This window comes from Odontesthes bonariensis, chromosome 7, assembly GCF_027942865.1.
Source record: "Odontesthes bonariensis isolate fOdoBon6 chromosome 7, fOdoBon6.hap1, whole genome shotgun sequence".
Classification (NCBI taxonomy): Eukaryota; Metazoa; Chordata; class Actinopteri; order Atheriniformes; family Atherinopsidae; genus Odontesthes; species Odontesthes bonariensis.
The window spans coordinates 22,552,036-22,570,518 of NC_134512.1; the positions used below are offsets into that span (position 1 = coordinate 22,552,036).

Here is an 18,483-nt window from a genome sequence, read left to right on the forward strand (position 1 = left end):
ATTGACTCAATGCAAAGGTGGGTGGGCTGCAGCAGTGGATACCTAAATGCTCCGTTCAGCACCAAATGTCCAAATTGTGATCAGAACATCTATAATTCACCCCAGACTACCTAAAAACAGGGCTTAATGTGCAAAATGGCGAACTTCCCCTTTAAGTAGACTACCTTGAAGCCTAAAATGAGTAAGATAAACAGTCAGAATGAAGTCATTACATTCCTCCTTTCACTGCAGCTGAATTGCCCGATTATGAATCCAACTGTACCAGCTGTGATCACATGACCAGGTGAATCAGCCTTCCTGTGCCGTGGCTCCTGGGGCTGTTTTTGACAGGAACATATAAATATTCATGACTGGCATGACAAATACTCAAAAGGAACGGAGCATTAACTGATGGCACTGAGTTGGCTCAGCATATGAGGGAGAATGTGAGGAAAAGATGCCAATACACCTCCAGTGGTGCAGAAAGATACTTAAAGGGATATGCCACCCCCAGGCCAAATTAAGTGTATCCCCGCATTCCCGAGACATAAATAAGTGTGTGGGAGCGTTTTCCTGGCGACCCAGGCATTGTCCGAATCTCACAGCACTGACCACTGCTTGGTTGCGCGTAATACATACATGCTAGCGTCGCCACTCGAAATATTTCGCCCAACGTGAATTAATTTACTTGATTTACCTTCTAATTACTGTGTGAGTGGTGTACTTTCACATTGAGTGCAAATGACTGTCTAAATCTACACAGAAGGTTTGGTTTGCTCATGTCGGTTTGGGACTAGTTTCCAGTGCGGAAAACACAGCCGAAGCACACTCCCCGCTACGTCATTGGGAATACCCCCCTTCACGCTGGTTTGTTTGAAGAAGTCGGGGGTGGGGATTCCCAAAGACGTAGCGGGGAGTGTGCTTCGGCTGTATTTTCCGCACCTGAAACTAGTTCCCAAACCGACATGAGCAAAACAAGCCTTCTGTGTAGATTTACACAGTCATTTGCACTCAATGTGAAAGTACACCACTCACACAGTAATTAGAAGGTAAATCAAGTAAATTAATTCACGTTGGGCGAAATATTTCGAGTGGCGACGCTAGCATGTATGTATTACGCGCAACCAAGCAGTGGTCAGTGCTGTGAGATTCGGACAATGCCTGGGTCGCCAGGAAAACGCTCCCACACACTTATTTATGTCTCGGGAATGCGGGGATACACTTAATTTGGCCTGGGGGTGGCATATCCCTTTAACTACAGCTAATGTCAGTCAGTCGGCTACAGTCGGTCAACAATGCTCCGTTGCAGAGCTTTCAGCAACAAAGCATGAAAAATATTCAGGATACTCAGCATAGCTTTCAGATTATGAAGTTAGAGTGAGAAGGTAGCGGGCACCATTTTATGTGTCTCAGTGGTAACCGTCAGGCAGAAAATATACACAATACACCAAGGTATGTTAACTTGTGAGGGCCTGGGCTCATCATGCCAAGGCTTGTTTGTTGCGACATCAGAAGGTCCTTTGTCCCCACAGCCATAAGGCTTCTTAACACTGCTGACATGTTCTTCTCAAATTTATTTATTTAGTAATTTATTATTACTATTATTATTATTAGTACCGGTAGTAGTTTATTATCATTGTTGTTGTTGTTAATATACAATCATATTAATATTTATAATTTTTTTGAGCCACTTGACGAATTTGAATTTCCCCCATTGGGGGATGAATAAAGTATTTCTCTATTCTATTCTATTCTATTCATAACTTTAACACTAAACTATTGTATTGTTGGCTTAAAGAGGCCGTTATTAACAACAGTAACAAGTCAGGTAACATCACTTAGTACAGCTGCACAAAAACAGGGCAGCACAGGTATTAATACACAAGTTGCCATTTTATCATACTATTTGCAATAGGAATAGTATTCTTATCAGTAAAGAAGGCAGGAAGAGACAGTCAGCAGACTAGCGGAGCATTTCCCTCCTTTGTTTACAGGGACCAAAAGGATAAAGGCAACTGTTTCCTTTCCACTTAGACTCACGCAGCTGACATTACTTTTAGATTGGATCCCAAGGGCCTCTTTTGCAAAAAAAAAAAAAAAAAAACTTGTGGCAAGGTTGAAAATAAAAACAATGGTGACAGTACAATGGGGAGAAAGATTACAGTGTGACAGCAACGATTTAATTCTCTAACTGGTTCAATGTCACACTTGAACAAGGAAGCCTACTTTTCAAAACAGACCACATTAGCTGCTGTTCGACTGTACTTAGCATTGGCTGCTGTTGGATCACAATCCAGTAATAACAGTGAGTATCTTCTCCTCATCAAATATTTGTCAGTGTCAAAGATGTTACGTTTTTCTCTTTATCAATATATGCATCTCTCCATGAGGACGCTCTGCGAAAAAGATTTTTGTGACAGATGTCTGGGTCAGGCTCTGTGCTAAAACATTGGGAGAAAAAACAAACACACGGAAGGGCTGAGAAAAGGGGGCTGACATCTCATCACAAGCTATCAGCCACCACCGTATGCCTGCTCCCTTCTGTTCCTTTCCTCTCGCTCACTTGCCTGATTAATATTTCAGTGAAGAGCTGTCTGCTGTGCCCATGCACACTGTGATGCAATCTTATTTAAGAAAAGAAAAACAAAAAATTAACTGAAACTGTGATGTCTGAATCAAGTCTGCAATCATGGAGCTAAGAATGCATGAACCTCACAAATGATTGAGTTTCTCCTTCGATAAAGCAGCTTGCGGGTCATAATGTTTTGGTATGTACTGTTCGTATGTATGCACAAATCGATGTGTGGAAATAATGTCACCCATGAGATGAAAGAGGCAGGCCGACTCCCAGAGGAGCCAGTGACATCTCAGTGGAGCTGCTGGAACTTAGTGGGTTACATGATCGAGATTTACTCAAGCATGAGTAGCAAATGCACAATAATAGAGGCCAATTAGTAGCTCTGTGGCTTTTAAAAAGAATCCATAGCTCTTCATGAGGGTTGATAAATGCATCTTTGGTGGAGTGGCATTTTTTTGTTTCTTCACTGATGGAACAATATCCATTTGACTGATGATAGTTTAACTAACAAAGTTATTTGTTGCACTAATGCCCTTGGGCTCTCAAGTCCGTCGTCTACATTACTGTCCATATCGAATAAACTGACTGCAATGTTCATCTGAAGCAATCTGACCTTTGAGCGGTGCACTTCGCCATCATCGTCTTCGCCACCAACTCCTAGGATCTTCCGGCTCTTCAGACGGCTTATCAAGTCTGTCTGACTGTGCTTCTTCATTAGAGGAGGGTGAGGTTTAGATGCCATGTCACACACCTGACAGAAAAGGAAAGAGAGGCACATATGTTTGGTAAAGTTGGAGGGGATAAAATACTAAGAGAAAGAAGATATTCATTCATTCGGCTATTCGTGTCACATTTCGTTGTGAAGAAGACACCTCTGTAGGGCACAGGGAGGAAGTGGTATCTACCTATCTGCAAGTAACACCCTGGAGCACTTGGCTTATGCAAGAAAATTACACAATACAAGTTGCACAAATACAGGCAACCCTCATAATCAGGGTGGAAGCAAGAGCCAGATGCCCTCCTTGTCTGATGAGCAGACAGAGTTGCTTGCTAAGAGGGTGAACGTATCAGATAGTGACACAAATATAGAAACCCACACATGTAAATGGAGTAGGACTTTCAGGAAACCGAAGGTCTAACTGTCCATATTGTTCTATAGTTTCATTGACTGCGTGCAATTCAGTACGTGTTTGGATGTAGGCCGGTATTCTATACAAAGCAATATTCTCCAAGGATGACTGCGCACACGTCTTGTTTGGAATGATTACTCTGTAGCCTTCTATTAAAAAAATGATGTGATCTGCTCCGTCTCTCCTTATTCATAGATTTTTTGTTTGTTGCCAACATGTAACCAGCTTGCAAACGTAGCTTTTTCCATGCTAAAAAAAGTTTAAGCTTCTGTGCAATACATTCCGACCATATTGTATTTAAATGGTTTTAACAGTTTTTAGAGTACAGTTCTTACATCCTTACATGTTTTGTCTGGTAACAGAATACACAGCAGTGGCACTACCGAGCTGCATTAATGAACTGTGCAAGCAGACTGAATGGAGACCAGAAATAGTCAAATTAAGAGAGATCACCACTGAGTCCATAACCTGCACCATAATTCAACTGGAGGCTAAAAGGCACAAACAAATGTGTGTGCACACATGAACAGAAAGGGACAGCAAAAACAAATTGATGGCTACTCCGCAGGGCAGTTCTCTGGGGGGAGAAAAACAAGGGAAAGTATTGAACTGCTCTTCCAAGGATGAGGATAGCATCTCTAACACAGGTTTTTGTCCCCAGGAAAGGGGAAAAAAATAGTCCGAGCTAACAGGAAACAGCTCAAAGTGCACGATAAGAGGTGGGTACATCTGGTTAGCAACTTTAAAAATAGTTTCTGCAGAAAACAATTCATAAGTAAGTAGCACAGCTATTGAAACAGGTTATTACTGCGACAATGGCTAAATTAAAAATGTCAAACTTGCTGTTCCTGGCAGCTGTGATTTGGTGATTAGTTGGTTTTACATTTAGACAATCAAAGTAATCACGCAAATCTAACTTAACTAGTTTTAATGCATTCCAATCAAACATTTTAAACTGGGCCCAGTCTGTTATATTAATTGTGTGCACAGTATATTTCTTATTCCATACATTAAAACTTTTCCCTCATGTTTCCAACAACATTCTTATTCAAACAACGGTAAACGGACCAATTGTCCTCTCCTCTCTCATCACCATATCACAGGGCTTGCCTGAGATATAGTGTCTGCAAAGAAGCAAATAATGTGCATCCAACATTTCTCACACATGCTAAAATATCATTGGATGTCTCTCCCCCTTTGAATGTCCCCACTGGTACTCCTTGACTTGCAAGACTAATGCTAATACAGTTGCCTAGCAACTGCCAATGGACCAATTGCATCTTCTTTGCTAAAAGCACCTTCCATGATTGAAACAACCTTTGACAAAAACGTCTCAGTGGACAGCCACTGCTGACCTCGTCGCATACTCCTGGCTGTCATAAGTGACATTCTTTGATGAATTAAACATTTCTGATGTTTATTCATCCTCTAAAGTGACACATACTCGGCGAGCACGAGATGAAAAGCTGCTAAACTCTGGAGGAAGATATTACGGGAAAAGGTGCAAACTCCCGAGAGACCTCTGGTTAGCGACTAGAAAGATGTTAAGCGAAAAATAATTGTATCATAGGAACAAAGTCGTGCGTGGGTGTGAAGGAACAACCGTGATCAAATGTGTTACTAAAGACAGAGGATTCAACACTCTGCTCATCTCCTCTTTTTCTCCGTAAAGACACAGCCGCTAAATCGCCTCCAAATCCCATCGCCAACATGTTTGGGATATCTAACAGTACCACATGGTGCCCAGGCTAGACCAGGCACAAAGCAACACTTCTGCTCTCACTCTAGAAACACGCACAAGTATCTCATCCTCAGTAAAATGTCTATCTATTGTCATAAAGAGTTACTCTTTGATTTGTAAACATTTTACCTTTCACAGTTAGTGAAATATTTCTCCTGTATTCATGAGTATCCATGTCAGGGTGTTCGGCTAAGTTTTTGGTGACATATAAGAACAAGTAACATATCCGGAACACCCAAACGCTCATTGTAAACATTCTTTACTGCTGACGTAATAAAAATGTACATCAGATCCTATTACACGGCACCGGTGACTTTATATTTTTCTAATTCCATTGTATTATCACTATGTAATGACTATAAGGACAAAGATTATCAATCAATCAATCTTTATTTATATAGCGCATTTCATACCACAGGCAACTCAATGTGCTTTAGCAAAAAAAATAATAATAATACTCGGCAGTGATGAGATGATTCATTCCAGCCACCTCCAGAAACAGCTATGGAACGCAGCTCTACAAGCAGTTATGAGCAAAACCAAAGAGCTAAACAGCATTTCTCTCGTTAGTGTAGCTCAACTGAACCGATCTGAGATGTCTGGCTCATGGCTCATTTTCCTGTGATTTTGAGAACTAATCTTATTCACTTGATGAGCGTTTCTATCATTTGCGTTTGGCTGGGTGGTTAATAACGTTTGTCTGTGACGTGACTTACTGAGAACACAGGTTTATTTCTGCTTTACTGCGACTTTATTTGCATTGACTACCATCGCTGCTGAGTGGCCTGACATTCCCCTCGCTCGCGGTGTTGAAAAGAACACTCATTTTCCTCTTATTGTCACCAGTTAAGCAGATTGGTTACTAAATTCAGTGTTTTCAAGATCCATTTAGGAGTTTTTCTCCTTTTTCAAAATGCAGCTAACAAATATTCTTTTTTTTTGGACCAACGATTGGCAGTATTTCCACATCAGTCTGACACTGTTCTCCCATTTCAGTCATACCTCTTTGAATATACATTGTTCAGTTGATGTAAACAGAGAAGAGCCAGCTGCAAGTATATGCGAGTCATGGAAAGTGCTGCACTTATGGTTTGTTAAGACGGAGGCTGTGCACAGCATGACAGAAAAGAAACAAAAGGAAAAACACAGTTTTTGTCTTCAACTTAAGTGTGTAGACTAGGGGTGGGTATTGGCAAATTCGATTCGAATCACGATTCACATGCCACGATGCGATACTATCACGATGCATCACGATACTTGAATTATTGCGATGCATTGCGATATTTTCACTGAACATACTTAAAAAAAATAGTACAGCCATTACCAGTGGCTGACTGGCTGTGTATGTGTATATACAGCCATTACCAGTGGCTGACTGGCTGTGTATGTATCTTCAATTGATACATAACTCAAAGCAAATCAATTCATAACTGTATTTATTGAAACAACTTTTGGAGGTATTGCCATTAAAGCTATGGTCGGTAATCCTAGAGAGCTAGCAAGAGAGCTAGCAAGATTCGAAAGTGGCCCCTCCTCAAAGCTCCACCCCCCCCTCCCCATTCCGTCAGTGCTTCATCCAAAGCCGGTAGAACCGCGTGCGCACACGGAGCAGGGAGTCGACAGAGGGGGGCGTAGGCAGAAAGCGCAGAGGCTTCTGATTGGTTTTTCAGGGTATCTGCACATTTTTTAATCAACAAATTTAATGACTTTTAAGACCTTTTTAAGACCTCTAAGAATAAAAATGAAGACCATTACCACGGCAAAAATATATATAAAAACTACACTCTAGGCTGTTCGGTGTTGAAAAAAAGTCCAGTGTGAAATGTGTGCTTCAGTGATACTGAATCAGTGTGTCAACATGATCGCATAAGATTTGAACGCACAAGGGAACACCACACACTACAGGACAATCGTGCCCAATTGTCACACATCTGCGAAGGAGTGTGTTTTCGCTGCCATTTGTCTGTCTGTTTGTCTGAGGCTCTGAGCAAAATAAATCCATAATTGAACCTAATTTTCGAGTTATGTCTACTGTGCTTTTACAACTAGCAAAACGATTTTACAACCCAAGTTAACTAAAACCAGAACTTTGGACAACTCACGTGAAGCACAGACTGGTTTATGCAATAGTCAGCTGTCCATATTTGGACTGTGACTTTGCAGCATAAACCACACGACAAAATCAAATTTCCTTCGGGATTAATAAAGTATCTCCAATCCAATCAAATAAATAAAAACGAGCACAGACCGCTCATACAGTCAATGGCACGTACCCATAGAAAAAATACACACGTCTCACGCACATCATATAACCTGACTATCGACTGCTAACAACCATGATCAGTAACCCACACAAACCCAGACACATAATGGCTCGGCGGCCAGCAATCGGATAAACCAATGAAGTGAATCAATCCTGTGAAAGAATGAAAACAAGTGAATGAAACCTGCACTCACCCATTATGAAGTTAACTCTGCACCTCCATAATCTTGCCCCTGCTCAGCCAACACCTTGACGTCAGGTATGTTTGGTAACGTTACTGCGGCTAGCATTAGCAACTAGGCTGCTAGGCTTGCTAAATCGGTAAGCATTAGGCTACAGAAGAAAGCTAGTCTTTTTAGCTACGTTATATTATCATCTTTCTTCTCGGCTATAAGTTAACCTTTGTTTACGGCCACTGGCCCTAACCTGACGCGCTAGCTGTCAAATCACCGGAAGTTTTCACCGGAAGTACTGGCGCACACACAAAACGTCATCGGTCGCCATATAGGGCTCGGGCACGTGACGTCACTACGTGAGCGGCGGCCATACTGGAGGCTCAGAACTGTTTTGTTTACATTGTTTTCCACTGCGCGCAGACGTACTCCCGCCTGGTCTCGGAACTTTCTTCGTTGGTTTATCTATTTTACTTATTGTCTTTGCCACTATGGTCGCACGTTGCTGTGTCGTGGGGTGCAATAGCGTAAACCGTGACAGGAATGGGGGGGAAATCGTAAATGGTTTATCTTTTTAACGGTTTCCTGCTTGGAGGCACACCCACGGAGACCAAGTGTCCGAGATAACAAAGCGTCGTCGACTAGCATGGATCGCTGCTGTAAGACGACCAAGCATAACTTTCCACTCAATCCCGGTGTCGATGAGAGTGTGTTCTCTGCATTTTCATTCTGGTAAGTTACAGACTTTTGTGTGCTGAGGTAAAGATCCCCGCCTTCACAAGAGGACACTGTCAGTTGGAAGCAAGGGATGTCTCAATGGGTTAAAAGCGGAGGACAAATTTCGTGTGTATGCATGTATACATGACAATAAATCTGATCTTAATCTTAATTTAATGTGGAAAATACAAGGAAAATTGCCCATCTCCAAATTCACATGGAAAGGGCGATTGGAACTGTCAGAAACAATACACCTTTTTTTCAGCAAAAGTACCTATCAACATAGTTTTGCCATGCGAAGGTGAAGACAAAACATTCTTTGACAAGATTGTGTCTGTATGTTGTACTCTGACCACCATGAGCAGGAGTGTTGTGCAAAGTTGAAGTAGTCTGAAATAAATATGCTTTGAGATACAGCCAAGTGTGTGTGTTTCATTATTTATTTACAAGTAGAGTAACATGACAAAAGTGTAAAGTGTCATTATAATTGAAACTGTTGCAAAGTATAAGCACTGACACCACATACTATATACGCAATTATGTCCGAAAGGGTGAATTTAGGCAGTAAATCTTCGTCGACAATCCATTCCTTGCTCGGTATTTCATAAGGGTCCAGTCCGTTTATAACGCCAATCTTCTGCATGTACCGATCTCTGGCTTCCTTCTGTAATGTATCCCGGTATATCCCACATCCTTTCTTCGATTTTAACATGCTTTTCTCTCACTTTTCTCTCACTGTTTGGTCCTTGATCTCCGTCTTGCCTCAGGGTTTGTTTACGAGATTGTGCCTCCAATATGGCGACCATATCCCAGAATGCAACGCGTGTGCCCGAGCCCTATTGTGCACAGAGCGATAGAAAATCGTCTCTCCAGACATATCTTTCTTTCATTTCGCCCAGATGAAATTTAATGCCACTCTTCGAAAATCGGCGAAATTTAAGACATTTTAAGACCTTAAAAAAAGTATTTTTTATTTAAGACTTTTTAGGATCCGCGGAGACCCTGTTTTTTGTAGGCGCTTTTTCTCAGTCCTGCAGCTGCCACAGAGGTCTGATTATTTTCGTCCCTTTTTCTAAATACATCTTGCATAGATTTCTCTCAGGATAGACGGACCATTTCACCCAGTATTACAAAATGTGTTTCTGAACAGGATTACCAACCATGTCTTTAAAACAAATATTACTGGACACAAATATTACTATTACTGGACACACTCATCACAAAAAGTGCATAGGATTTATAAAACTTAAAATAACAAAATAGGGATGATCAGTACAGACAAAAAAAAGTGCATAGGCTTTATAAAACTATAACAAAAATAAATATATATATTGCAAACATCCCTTGCAGCGAAATGCATCAATTGTATATGCCTTAAAAAATTAAAATTAAAAATTATTATTTTTTTTTAAATAATAATTTTTTGGGTTTTTTTAAATAATAAAACTTGGCGTCAAGAATCGATGCAGTAGATCGCGAAAATTAGAATTGCGATGCATCGTCATGACGATTATTTTGCACACCCCTAGTGTAGACTGCGATGTGATAACTCTTTCATGTCTTTCTGTTAAACCCTACATTTAGCCCTTTTGTCATTTGTATTCATACTGTCGTCATCGGTCCATTAAGCGTAAATTATATGATGACACACAGCAGCCAAGTTTCACCAATTAAACAATGATCATTAATGAGTGACCAGGGCAACTACAAACACATGAACGTGTGGAAACATAAATAAAATAACGCCTTTTACTCTCCCTGTGGCCACACATTTACTTGCTCGTGACATTAATCTGACAAAATCAAGATAAGGCACTTAGCCGCACAGACAGGCATATTATATGGTGTGAATGGAAAGATTGATCTTGTAGATGTATACAGCTATTGAGGGGTGCTGAAAGGCAGACTTCTTCATTCAAACCACCTAAAGTAATAGTTTCCCCGCATGACAGATGACGGCCGTGATGTGCTGCGATGAATTACAGATACGGTTCAGTTGAGGCAAAAGGGAAGAAAAACAGACGAACGCACAAAAGAGGGCTTCTGATGGTTTGTGATGAACAAAGGATAAAGGAGCAAGCAGTGAATTAGCGTCTTCTTGAGTTTAAGCAGACCACCAATGAGGGCCATGAAATGCAGTTGATATGGGAAAAGGACTGCTTCCTCTTCACTATCAATGGATCAGTGTGCTGAGCTGAAGGGAAAACACAGTAAGATCATCTGTGGACAATAACATGGATTGAACTGGCTTTAATGATTGTTGGGATATTGAGTTTTCCCTGCCTAATCTTCAGCTATTACGTCATCTTGCAGCGAGGGAGTTTCTTTTATTGTTTACCAAGTCCAAAGCAATCATGGAAGTGCGTTCTGAAGAAGTCACAATTACACTCATAGCTCAGTGTCTAAGTCATAATGTTACTGCAATGATGATCCAAAACGTTCATCTCTGACCAACCCTTTCAAACGCTGCCCCTTTTGCCTTCAACTGTCAGGATTGTGAATAAACGTCAAATTGACAATGTTATTGTCCAGCTGGGTCTCGGTTGACCCCCTGCTTGTCTCCTCTCGAGCAGCGAGTCTTCCAATCCCGTTACGTGCATTACACTTTATGTTTTTTCCATTGAAAAATCAAGCAGGCAGTAGAAATTAGATTGGAAAATTATCTATTTTTGCAAGGCTGATTTCAGCCCTGTGGCGTTAACCTTTATTTTAACTGACTATAAGGAGCCAAAAGTACAGTTGTTCATCTAACGTTATATATTAATGTGTACTTAAAACTAAACAAAAGAAAAAAAAAAAAAGGGCATAAAAGAACACCACCACTTTAATAGTGGAAATGTTTTCTGAAGTTAAAGGGACTAAGTATGACTGCTGTGTACTTCTGACTCACAGCATGCAAAAATTGAGCACCCCTGGTCAAAACGATACAATTAAAGATGGAATTGTCTAATAAACAGTATACGTGTAAGCAGGATGGGTGTGATATTTATGTTTTATAAAAATTGGGAAGAAAAACATAATAATTAAAAGATCGTCTGTTCTATGCAAACGTTTGAGCAACTAAAGCAATACGGTCTAAAAAGGTCATTTTCTTAGGAGGATTATGGCGTGTTCACAGTCAGGAAAAGGCCAGATGATGCAAATTTCAAAGCTATATAAGTACGGTACTCCGACTCCTCAAACCTACAGCTGCCATGGGGCCCTCCGTGCAGCTGAGTGGCAGTCTGAAAATTAAAATAATTGATGCCCATAGAACAAGACGCGCTACGACAGAAAAGCCAAGCTTTTTGAGATCAGCGTTTCCCCAAGTCTGTAAAACAATTAAGAAATGGCATTTAAGAGGAACAGTGCAGGTCAAGTCAAGTTGTGGAAGAGCACGAACGGCTCAGAGGATCCCCAGAGAGGTAATTCAAAATCGCATTACACTGCACAAGACCTTTGAGAAGATTACGCAGACTCTGGAGTTGTGGTGCTTTATTTTTCTGAGCGGCTACGCTCGGACAATGCATTTATGATAAACGTCCTGTGTACCAATTTAGGTTAAAATAGTGCCCTCGATGAGCAAAAAGGTATGTTCGTAGGGGGGGAGGACAAGAAAAAAAGCACAGTTTCACAAAAAAAAATAAAATAAAAAAGAGCACCTCTCCAACTATTAAGCCTGGAAGTGGATTGATCATGCTGTGGGCTTCTGCTGCCGCCTGCAGAGTTAGGCGAGAGTGGATTTATCTAAATAACCCATCACACAGTCTGTAAAAAAAAGCTGAAAATGAAAAATGAGAGTAGGGCAACTGGATAATGATCTCAAACACAACTAAACCCACAATTGGACAACCTCAAGAGGCACAAACTGAAGGACTGCTTTGGTCCTCACAGCCCCTCCCCCCTTATAGATATAAGGGTATGATATTGATCATAGTAGGTGTCTAAATATAAATAAATGTATTACTAAAATAAATCTTTAGTTAAATAATAAAGATTTCATGCCTTTTGGAAGTCAGGCTATGGTTAACTTAACACATTTTGACCAAGGGTGCCAAAACTTTTGCATGCTGTTGCATATAGAAGGTGTGGATATTGTGTGGAAGAGAGAACGCTTTTTTATTTTTAGGTAAATGTAGGTAGAAAGGTCGATTATTTTCATCATCTGTTAAACCGAGCCCGTGTTGGGCATGGGGTTGAGAAGAAGAGGCTCGACTTGGAGGGAAGTCAGAGGCCTGCCAGGTGTTGTTTGGGGTTTCTTTCTCTGGAACCATCTGGATGCAGCGGGCTCATGGTAAACCCCATGCAGAAGCAGCAAAGATGCGGTGAGGTGAAACAGAGCTGACACTCACAATCTCCTTTAGGTAGCAAAAACCACAAGAGCTCAGCTATTGATGCAGCATAAAGGGAGAAAAAACAAAGAAGAATGAATTTCCACCTTCAGCAGCTGGCTGAATACCAACAAAGATGACACAAAGTCTGAAAGCTCTGTGTCTGCTGTACTGCAAGCTGCTGATGTCAGAAACAGCCAACCAGTAATTACTGCTTACATATAATTATTTTTTTGCGTGAGATCTACTCAGGTGTTCAGCAGCTCATACAGTGACAACAACTTTGTATTGAACTGCATTAGCTTTAGAGAGGTGTAACTGAAACTGGGCCACAGTGAGCTTTGCAGCATTGCATGCGTTGGCCCTGGTGGAGCCACAGGTAGCCTGAAATACCAGATGGAGAACGCTTGTTGTCAGGGGTAACAGCTAGCCAAGACTAATTAAATGGTCTAATGGAGCAGAGTTTAATGACGCACAACAAATGGTTATTAGTGGATAAAATTCAGCACACCCAGACATTTCCCCCTTCAGACTGCTGGCACGTTGCAGCAGACCTTTTTGCATTTACGTATCCTTCACTACATACAACATCACCGTAAAATTAGTTGAGTTAATGCACTTTGTGGATAAAGTGAATTTCATTTCACTGGAGAGGCGGCCTAATCTAATACTAAGAATGTTTTTGCTTTTAGCCCGCAGTCTTTCGAAGTGCTGCAGAGATTCATTTAGTTTGAGAGAATCACACAGGAATCAGTAATATTATGGGATTGGGCTCCATCTACAATTGCATGTTGATGAGTACCTGGGTAAATTACCAGTAATTGTACAGCAGATTGCAAGTTGATTGTCATTTTCTTGCAAAGTGGAGATGAAAAATCAGAACGGGGATGTTGAGTTGCTTCATACTTGACTAAATAATAACGTGTTGTTGGCTTCATAAAACCACTCATGGCATAAGAAACAATACCTTAACATTTTTATTCTGTGAAAATACCAAAAAAAGGCAAACAAACCTGACACTGTGTTCTGCTGTGGACCCACAGGGATGAGTATATTGTCAGGTGTGAAAGCAATATGCTCCCCACCACCTCAGACTTCACATTAACGGAATGGAAATACCTATTCCCGCAGGTCGTTTCTGAGTTATTCTACTTCTTCAAATCTGGAAACCCTTCATGATGTTGCTTTATTCATGTTTCTCACAGCAGAATTGTATTAAACTCTATTGCTCTTACGAATGGTGTGTAAAAAGGCTTCTTTATGTAGGCCCTCCAGAAAAACGCAATTTTGCGATTGCTGATTTTATTGCAAAATCAGCAAAATACCGCTGATTATGCGGGGGTCAATATTTTTTCAAAAAAGCCGCATATTCACATTTTCCGCGCAAAATATGCGAAATATGCAGGACTCGCTTGATTTCACAATCTCCGCACTTTTCTGCATAAAGTTGGGAAGAGAAAAAATGTCTAAATGAACCAAATTAACTGGTGATGTGCGACTCGCGGCTTGCGACGTCATTGCCACCGACACACACAAGGAAAACAGCACCGTAGCGTGAAGAGAAAAAATAACGAGAGACAAAATGAAAAAAGCTAATCGACCTCACCTACCGACACACATTACTGCCAAAGACCGGGCAAACCAGTACCCCGATGTCTTGCACGAAAGCGCGGGAAAACTATTCTGCACCCCGTGCAACTGTGTGTTGGAGCATAAAAGAAAATCGTCTGTGACGTGCCACTTTACCAGCGCAAAACATTTGAAAATGCTTTCTGCAGCTGCGGAAAGGAAAGCCAAAGCCAGACAGCTGACGTTCACCGAGGCATCAACCTCCAAAACCATTGCGAGGGCTACCAGAAACGAGGTAGCATTTATTTTATCTTTTACAATTCTGTGACTCAGGAATGTTTAAGCCATGTTTTTTTTTTTAACAACTGATTGTGAAACTGCTAAAGTTGTTAAAATAAAATAACCTTCTGTGAAGTAACTTGGTTCCAGTATGCTTATTTATCATAGGAGGTCTTTAAAATGACTCTTTTTCATTCAGTAGCAGCATATTTTGCAAATTTGCATAATTCACAACTTTTTGCATAATTCGCAAGTTTCCGCAACTTCTCGCAATTTCACGGCATTAAATTATTAAAAAACCCCGCATATTCAATCGCAAAATCCAGGATTTTAGCCCGCAACATCAAGGATTTATGCCCGCGTTTTTCTGGAGGGTCTATTTATGGAATATGAATATAGTTAGAATAGATATATGAATAAGTATTCGAAATAAACACTTTCATTGTATTTATTTCAGCAGACATCCATTTCATAGATCTACATTTATCTATATATGGGGACTTTCGTTTTCCAATGTCACGTTAATTTCTCGGCTTTTTCCCTTTTTCTTTTAAACTGTAATGAAGGGGTGTGGTTTAGAGATGCGCGGTTGGCGGTTGAATCCGCGGAGCCCGCGGATGAACCGCGGAGCCCGCGGATGACACGCCGAAAAAATCGTATTTTAATTAAATTCGGGCGGGTTACGGTTGAAGCACCAAAAAAAAACAACAAAAAAAAACAACATAATTTTCCAAAGGTAACGAACGAAAACATACATTACAAACAGTATAAAATAAAACCACGTTTTAGATTTCCTGCGTAGGTCTTCTCGTTTGTTTGTGTCCGTTACTAAGGCCATTCATGGCCTACAGTTAGCACATAGGACCCTAGTTCTACGTTGCTTTCTAGCAGTGTTGGGTGCGTTAAACCGTGTGGATTAAAGTGGAATAATTGCAAGAATCCTGTGATCAAGACAGCGTTTTAAGGTAGGCCATCTGGTTATTCATTTTGCCCGCCGTGGCATGTTGATTTGGGCTTAGACTATGTGCTTTGAAGTTGTTTTACATTCTCTGAAGTAGGTTGGGAACATTTGCGCTAAAGGATGGATTTATCGTGCTATGTAGACGGACTTTGTTGTCTAGATTCTTTAAAAAAAAATTCGTACACTCAAAACGGTGTGCCCGTGCTCATCATGTTTTACTTTTTTCTTGATGGAGTGTGAAATATAGCTGCAGATAGTATTTCAATGCAGACATGTCAAAACGACAGTGGAATGCACATTTTCAAGGTGATAGAAGGGTCGTGTGATGCTTGGAAATAGATCGGTTAATCCAAAATGTAGAACTATATATAGTTATATTCTGTATTAATGTTTCACATACAAGTGGGGAGACGTAGGGTATGCTAACCTGTAACTAGTGATAGTGTGAATGCCTTGGAAGGAATTCAATCGCTTGTGACGGCTGTGTGTCTTAAAGGTGTTCAATTTAGCACTTGGGAGTGATTTTGACAGCACTATTATCCACTACATAGTAGTAGGCGGACTTATTGACCAGATATAATGAACTACGCTGTTTGAAAAAGCCGATACAAATAGCCAAGGCACCTTCAATAGACCTACACCTATCGGCGGATGGCGGGCGGGTTCGGTTTTGAAAATCGGTGAAAAAATGTTTGTGCAAATGGATAGCGGGCGGATATATATTTTTTGCAGCGGTTGCGGATGGGAAAATACGTCATCCGCGCATCTCTAGTGTGGTTATCTGCCTGAATTGGTGAATCAGTCAGTGGGGTTACATGGCACTGTAAAGAATCGGATTCATGGCTAAATTACATTAAGACTGAGTTATTAAGACCCCAAGACAACTCGGTTGAAAGTCACACTAAACGTGCTTGTAGACGGAGAAGAACGTGGTGAATTGGATAATTCATTGGTAATAGACGAACTAAAGCAAAGCACAACATGAACTCTTTAACTGAACCTTTTTATCCAGGAAAATAAGATTGTTGATATTCAAAGTCTGGACGCACAGGATACTGTATATACAGTCCAAATTTTGTGTATGAAAACAGCTTTAGAAAGAACACTTAAAACCAACATTTTCATTTCAGAAACAATTTGAAGTTAAACAAATACAGGGGGAAAAAAAAATATGAAAAAATAAATAAAATAAATAAAAATCACACACCAAGAACAAAACAACGTACTCGAAAAAACAAAAGCTGTATACATTTTCCTGTCAGACCCCATTTTGAAACTCTTTGACTTTGCTCTTTTGTGAAGATGAAAACTGGACAGTTTGTTCGGACAACTTAGATAATAAAACTGGATTGTCTTCTAGCTACATCTGTCAATCCTATCCTTTAGATCCATTAACACACATAAGAAGCTTTTATTATAGCAATACTGATATAGTGGTCATTTCCACATGAGACCCAGCTCACTCTTGCCCTCCAACTCTTCTCTGCCCTCTTTAGAAAAAAAAAAAAAGAAAGTCCGTTTTGACGTGATCTGAGCCTTCATAGAAACCGCCAAACGAATTACTTCCAATGATTATTGGCCAACAAACAGGGGCTGAATTGAAACAACCCTGGTCTCGTCCAACGACTCATTTGGATAGAAATCATATTACCTAGAAAAAGTCAACATACTTCCCATCCTTATTTGATTATCATGATTCAATGTGTCCCAAGGTAAATAAGAAAAAGTTAACTGTATTGACCACAGACCTCAGAGTCTTCATAGTACAATTCGAAGCCTTTAACTTCTCAGTTTGTCTTGCTTGCTGAGGCGCAACCTGGTTGCTAGGCAGCTGTGTTCGATAATGGAGAGTACACATTTCAGGGTTCAACTCATGTCACCATTCTGCTGGAATTTATTGCTCACTAAAGGACAAAAAAAGGAATTCTTAAGATATCCAATGTGTTGTTATTTGTTCTTTAGCGATACGTAGTTCCACAAAATGCCTTTATTTTTTTTTTTAGAGTGCCTGAGTGTTTTATTTCCTCTCCTGAACATGTGTCAGAGAAGGTGTCCCATGCTCGTACTTCCAGGCGATAATGGTGATAATGGATGAACGCACACAAATGCAGGTTTGCACAGGGCGGAAAATGTTCTCCATTGCCTATAAAGTTCAAATGAGTCAACAGAGAACAGCTAACAACATCCACAGTGCACGTGTGGGTCCACGTCAACTTCTCATCATTAGACCATACACCCCCCAAGACCAAGAATGACAAGTTCAGTCCTGTTGTAACAAACTTCAAGATAACGCAGAATGGTACATGAGAAAAACTTAAAACACCACAAGAACCTGCATTTAAATAGTCCAACAGGAGCACACTACATCTGCCACATACACACCTTGGTAGGGCTGTAGCGATACACTAATCTCACGATACGATACGATATTCAGCCAACGATACGATTCGATACACTGACCCCCTGGCATTGTATTGTATTACTTTAATGTTCTGTGTTTTCACCAATTGTAACGTCTGACTTTTCAATAAAGTTTCCTTAAAATAATAATAATAATAATAAAATTAAATTAAAAAAAAAAATAAAAAAAAAAATAAATAAATAAATCGATACTCGCAGCTGAAAAATCAATACTTTACCGGGAAATGCAATATCAATATATATCACAGTATCGATAAAATTGCTCAGCCCTACACCTTGGCACCGGCTTCATTTTCTTTAACATGAACGAGCTAGCTTGAATAGATGTATAATACGTATATAAAGAACATAATCGTCCGTAA

At 40.4% G+C, this 18,483-nt stretch overlaps 1 protein-coding gene across 1 annotated transcript in view; it reads right to left on the bottom strand.

The window, feature by feature from the left end:
- LOC142384136 (tumor protein p53-inducible protein 11-like) overlaps positions 1-18,483 on the bottom strand; it is a 48,273-nt gene that overhangs the window by 9,629 nt on the left and 20,161 nt on the right. Inside the window, exon 2 of the mRNA XM_075470120.1 lies at positions 3,171-3,308. Coding sequence (XP_075326235.1) covers positions 3,171-3,299 — 129 coding nt within the window. The 5' untranslated portion in view covers positions 3,300-3,308. The remainder of the gene's footprint in view (positions 1-3,170; positions 3,309-18,483) is intronic.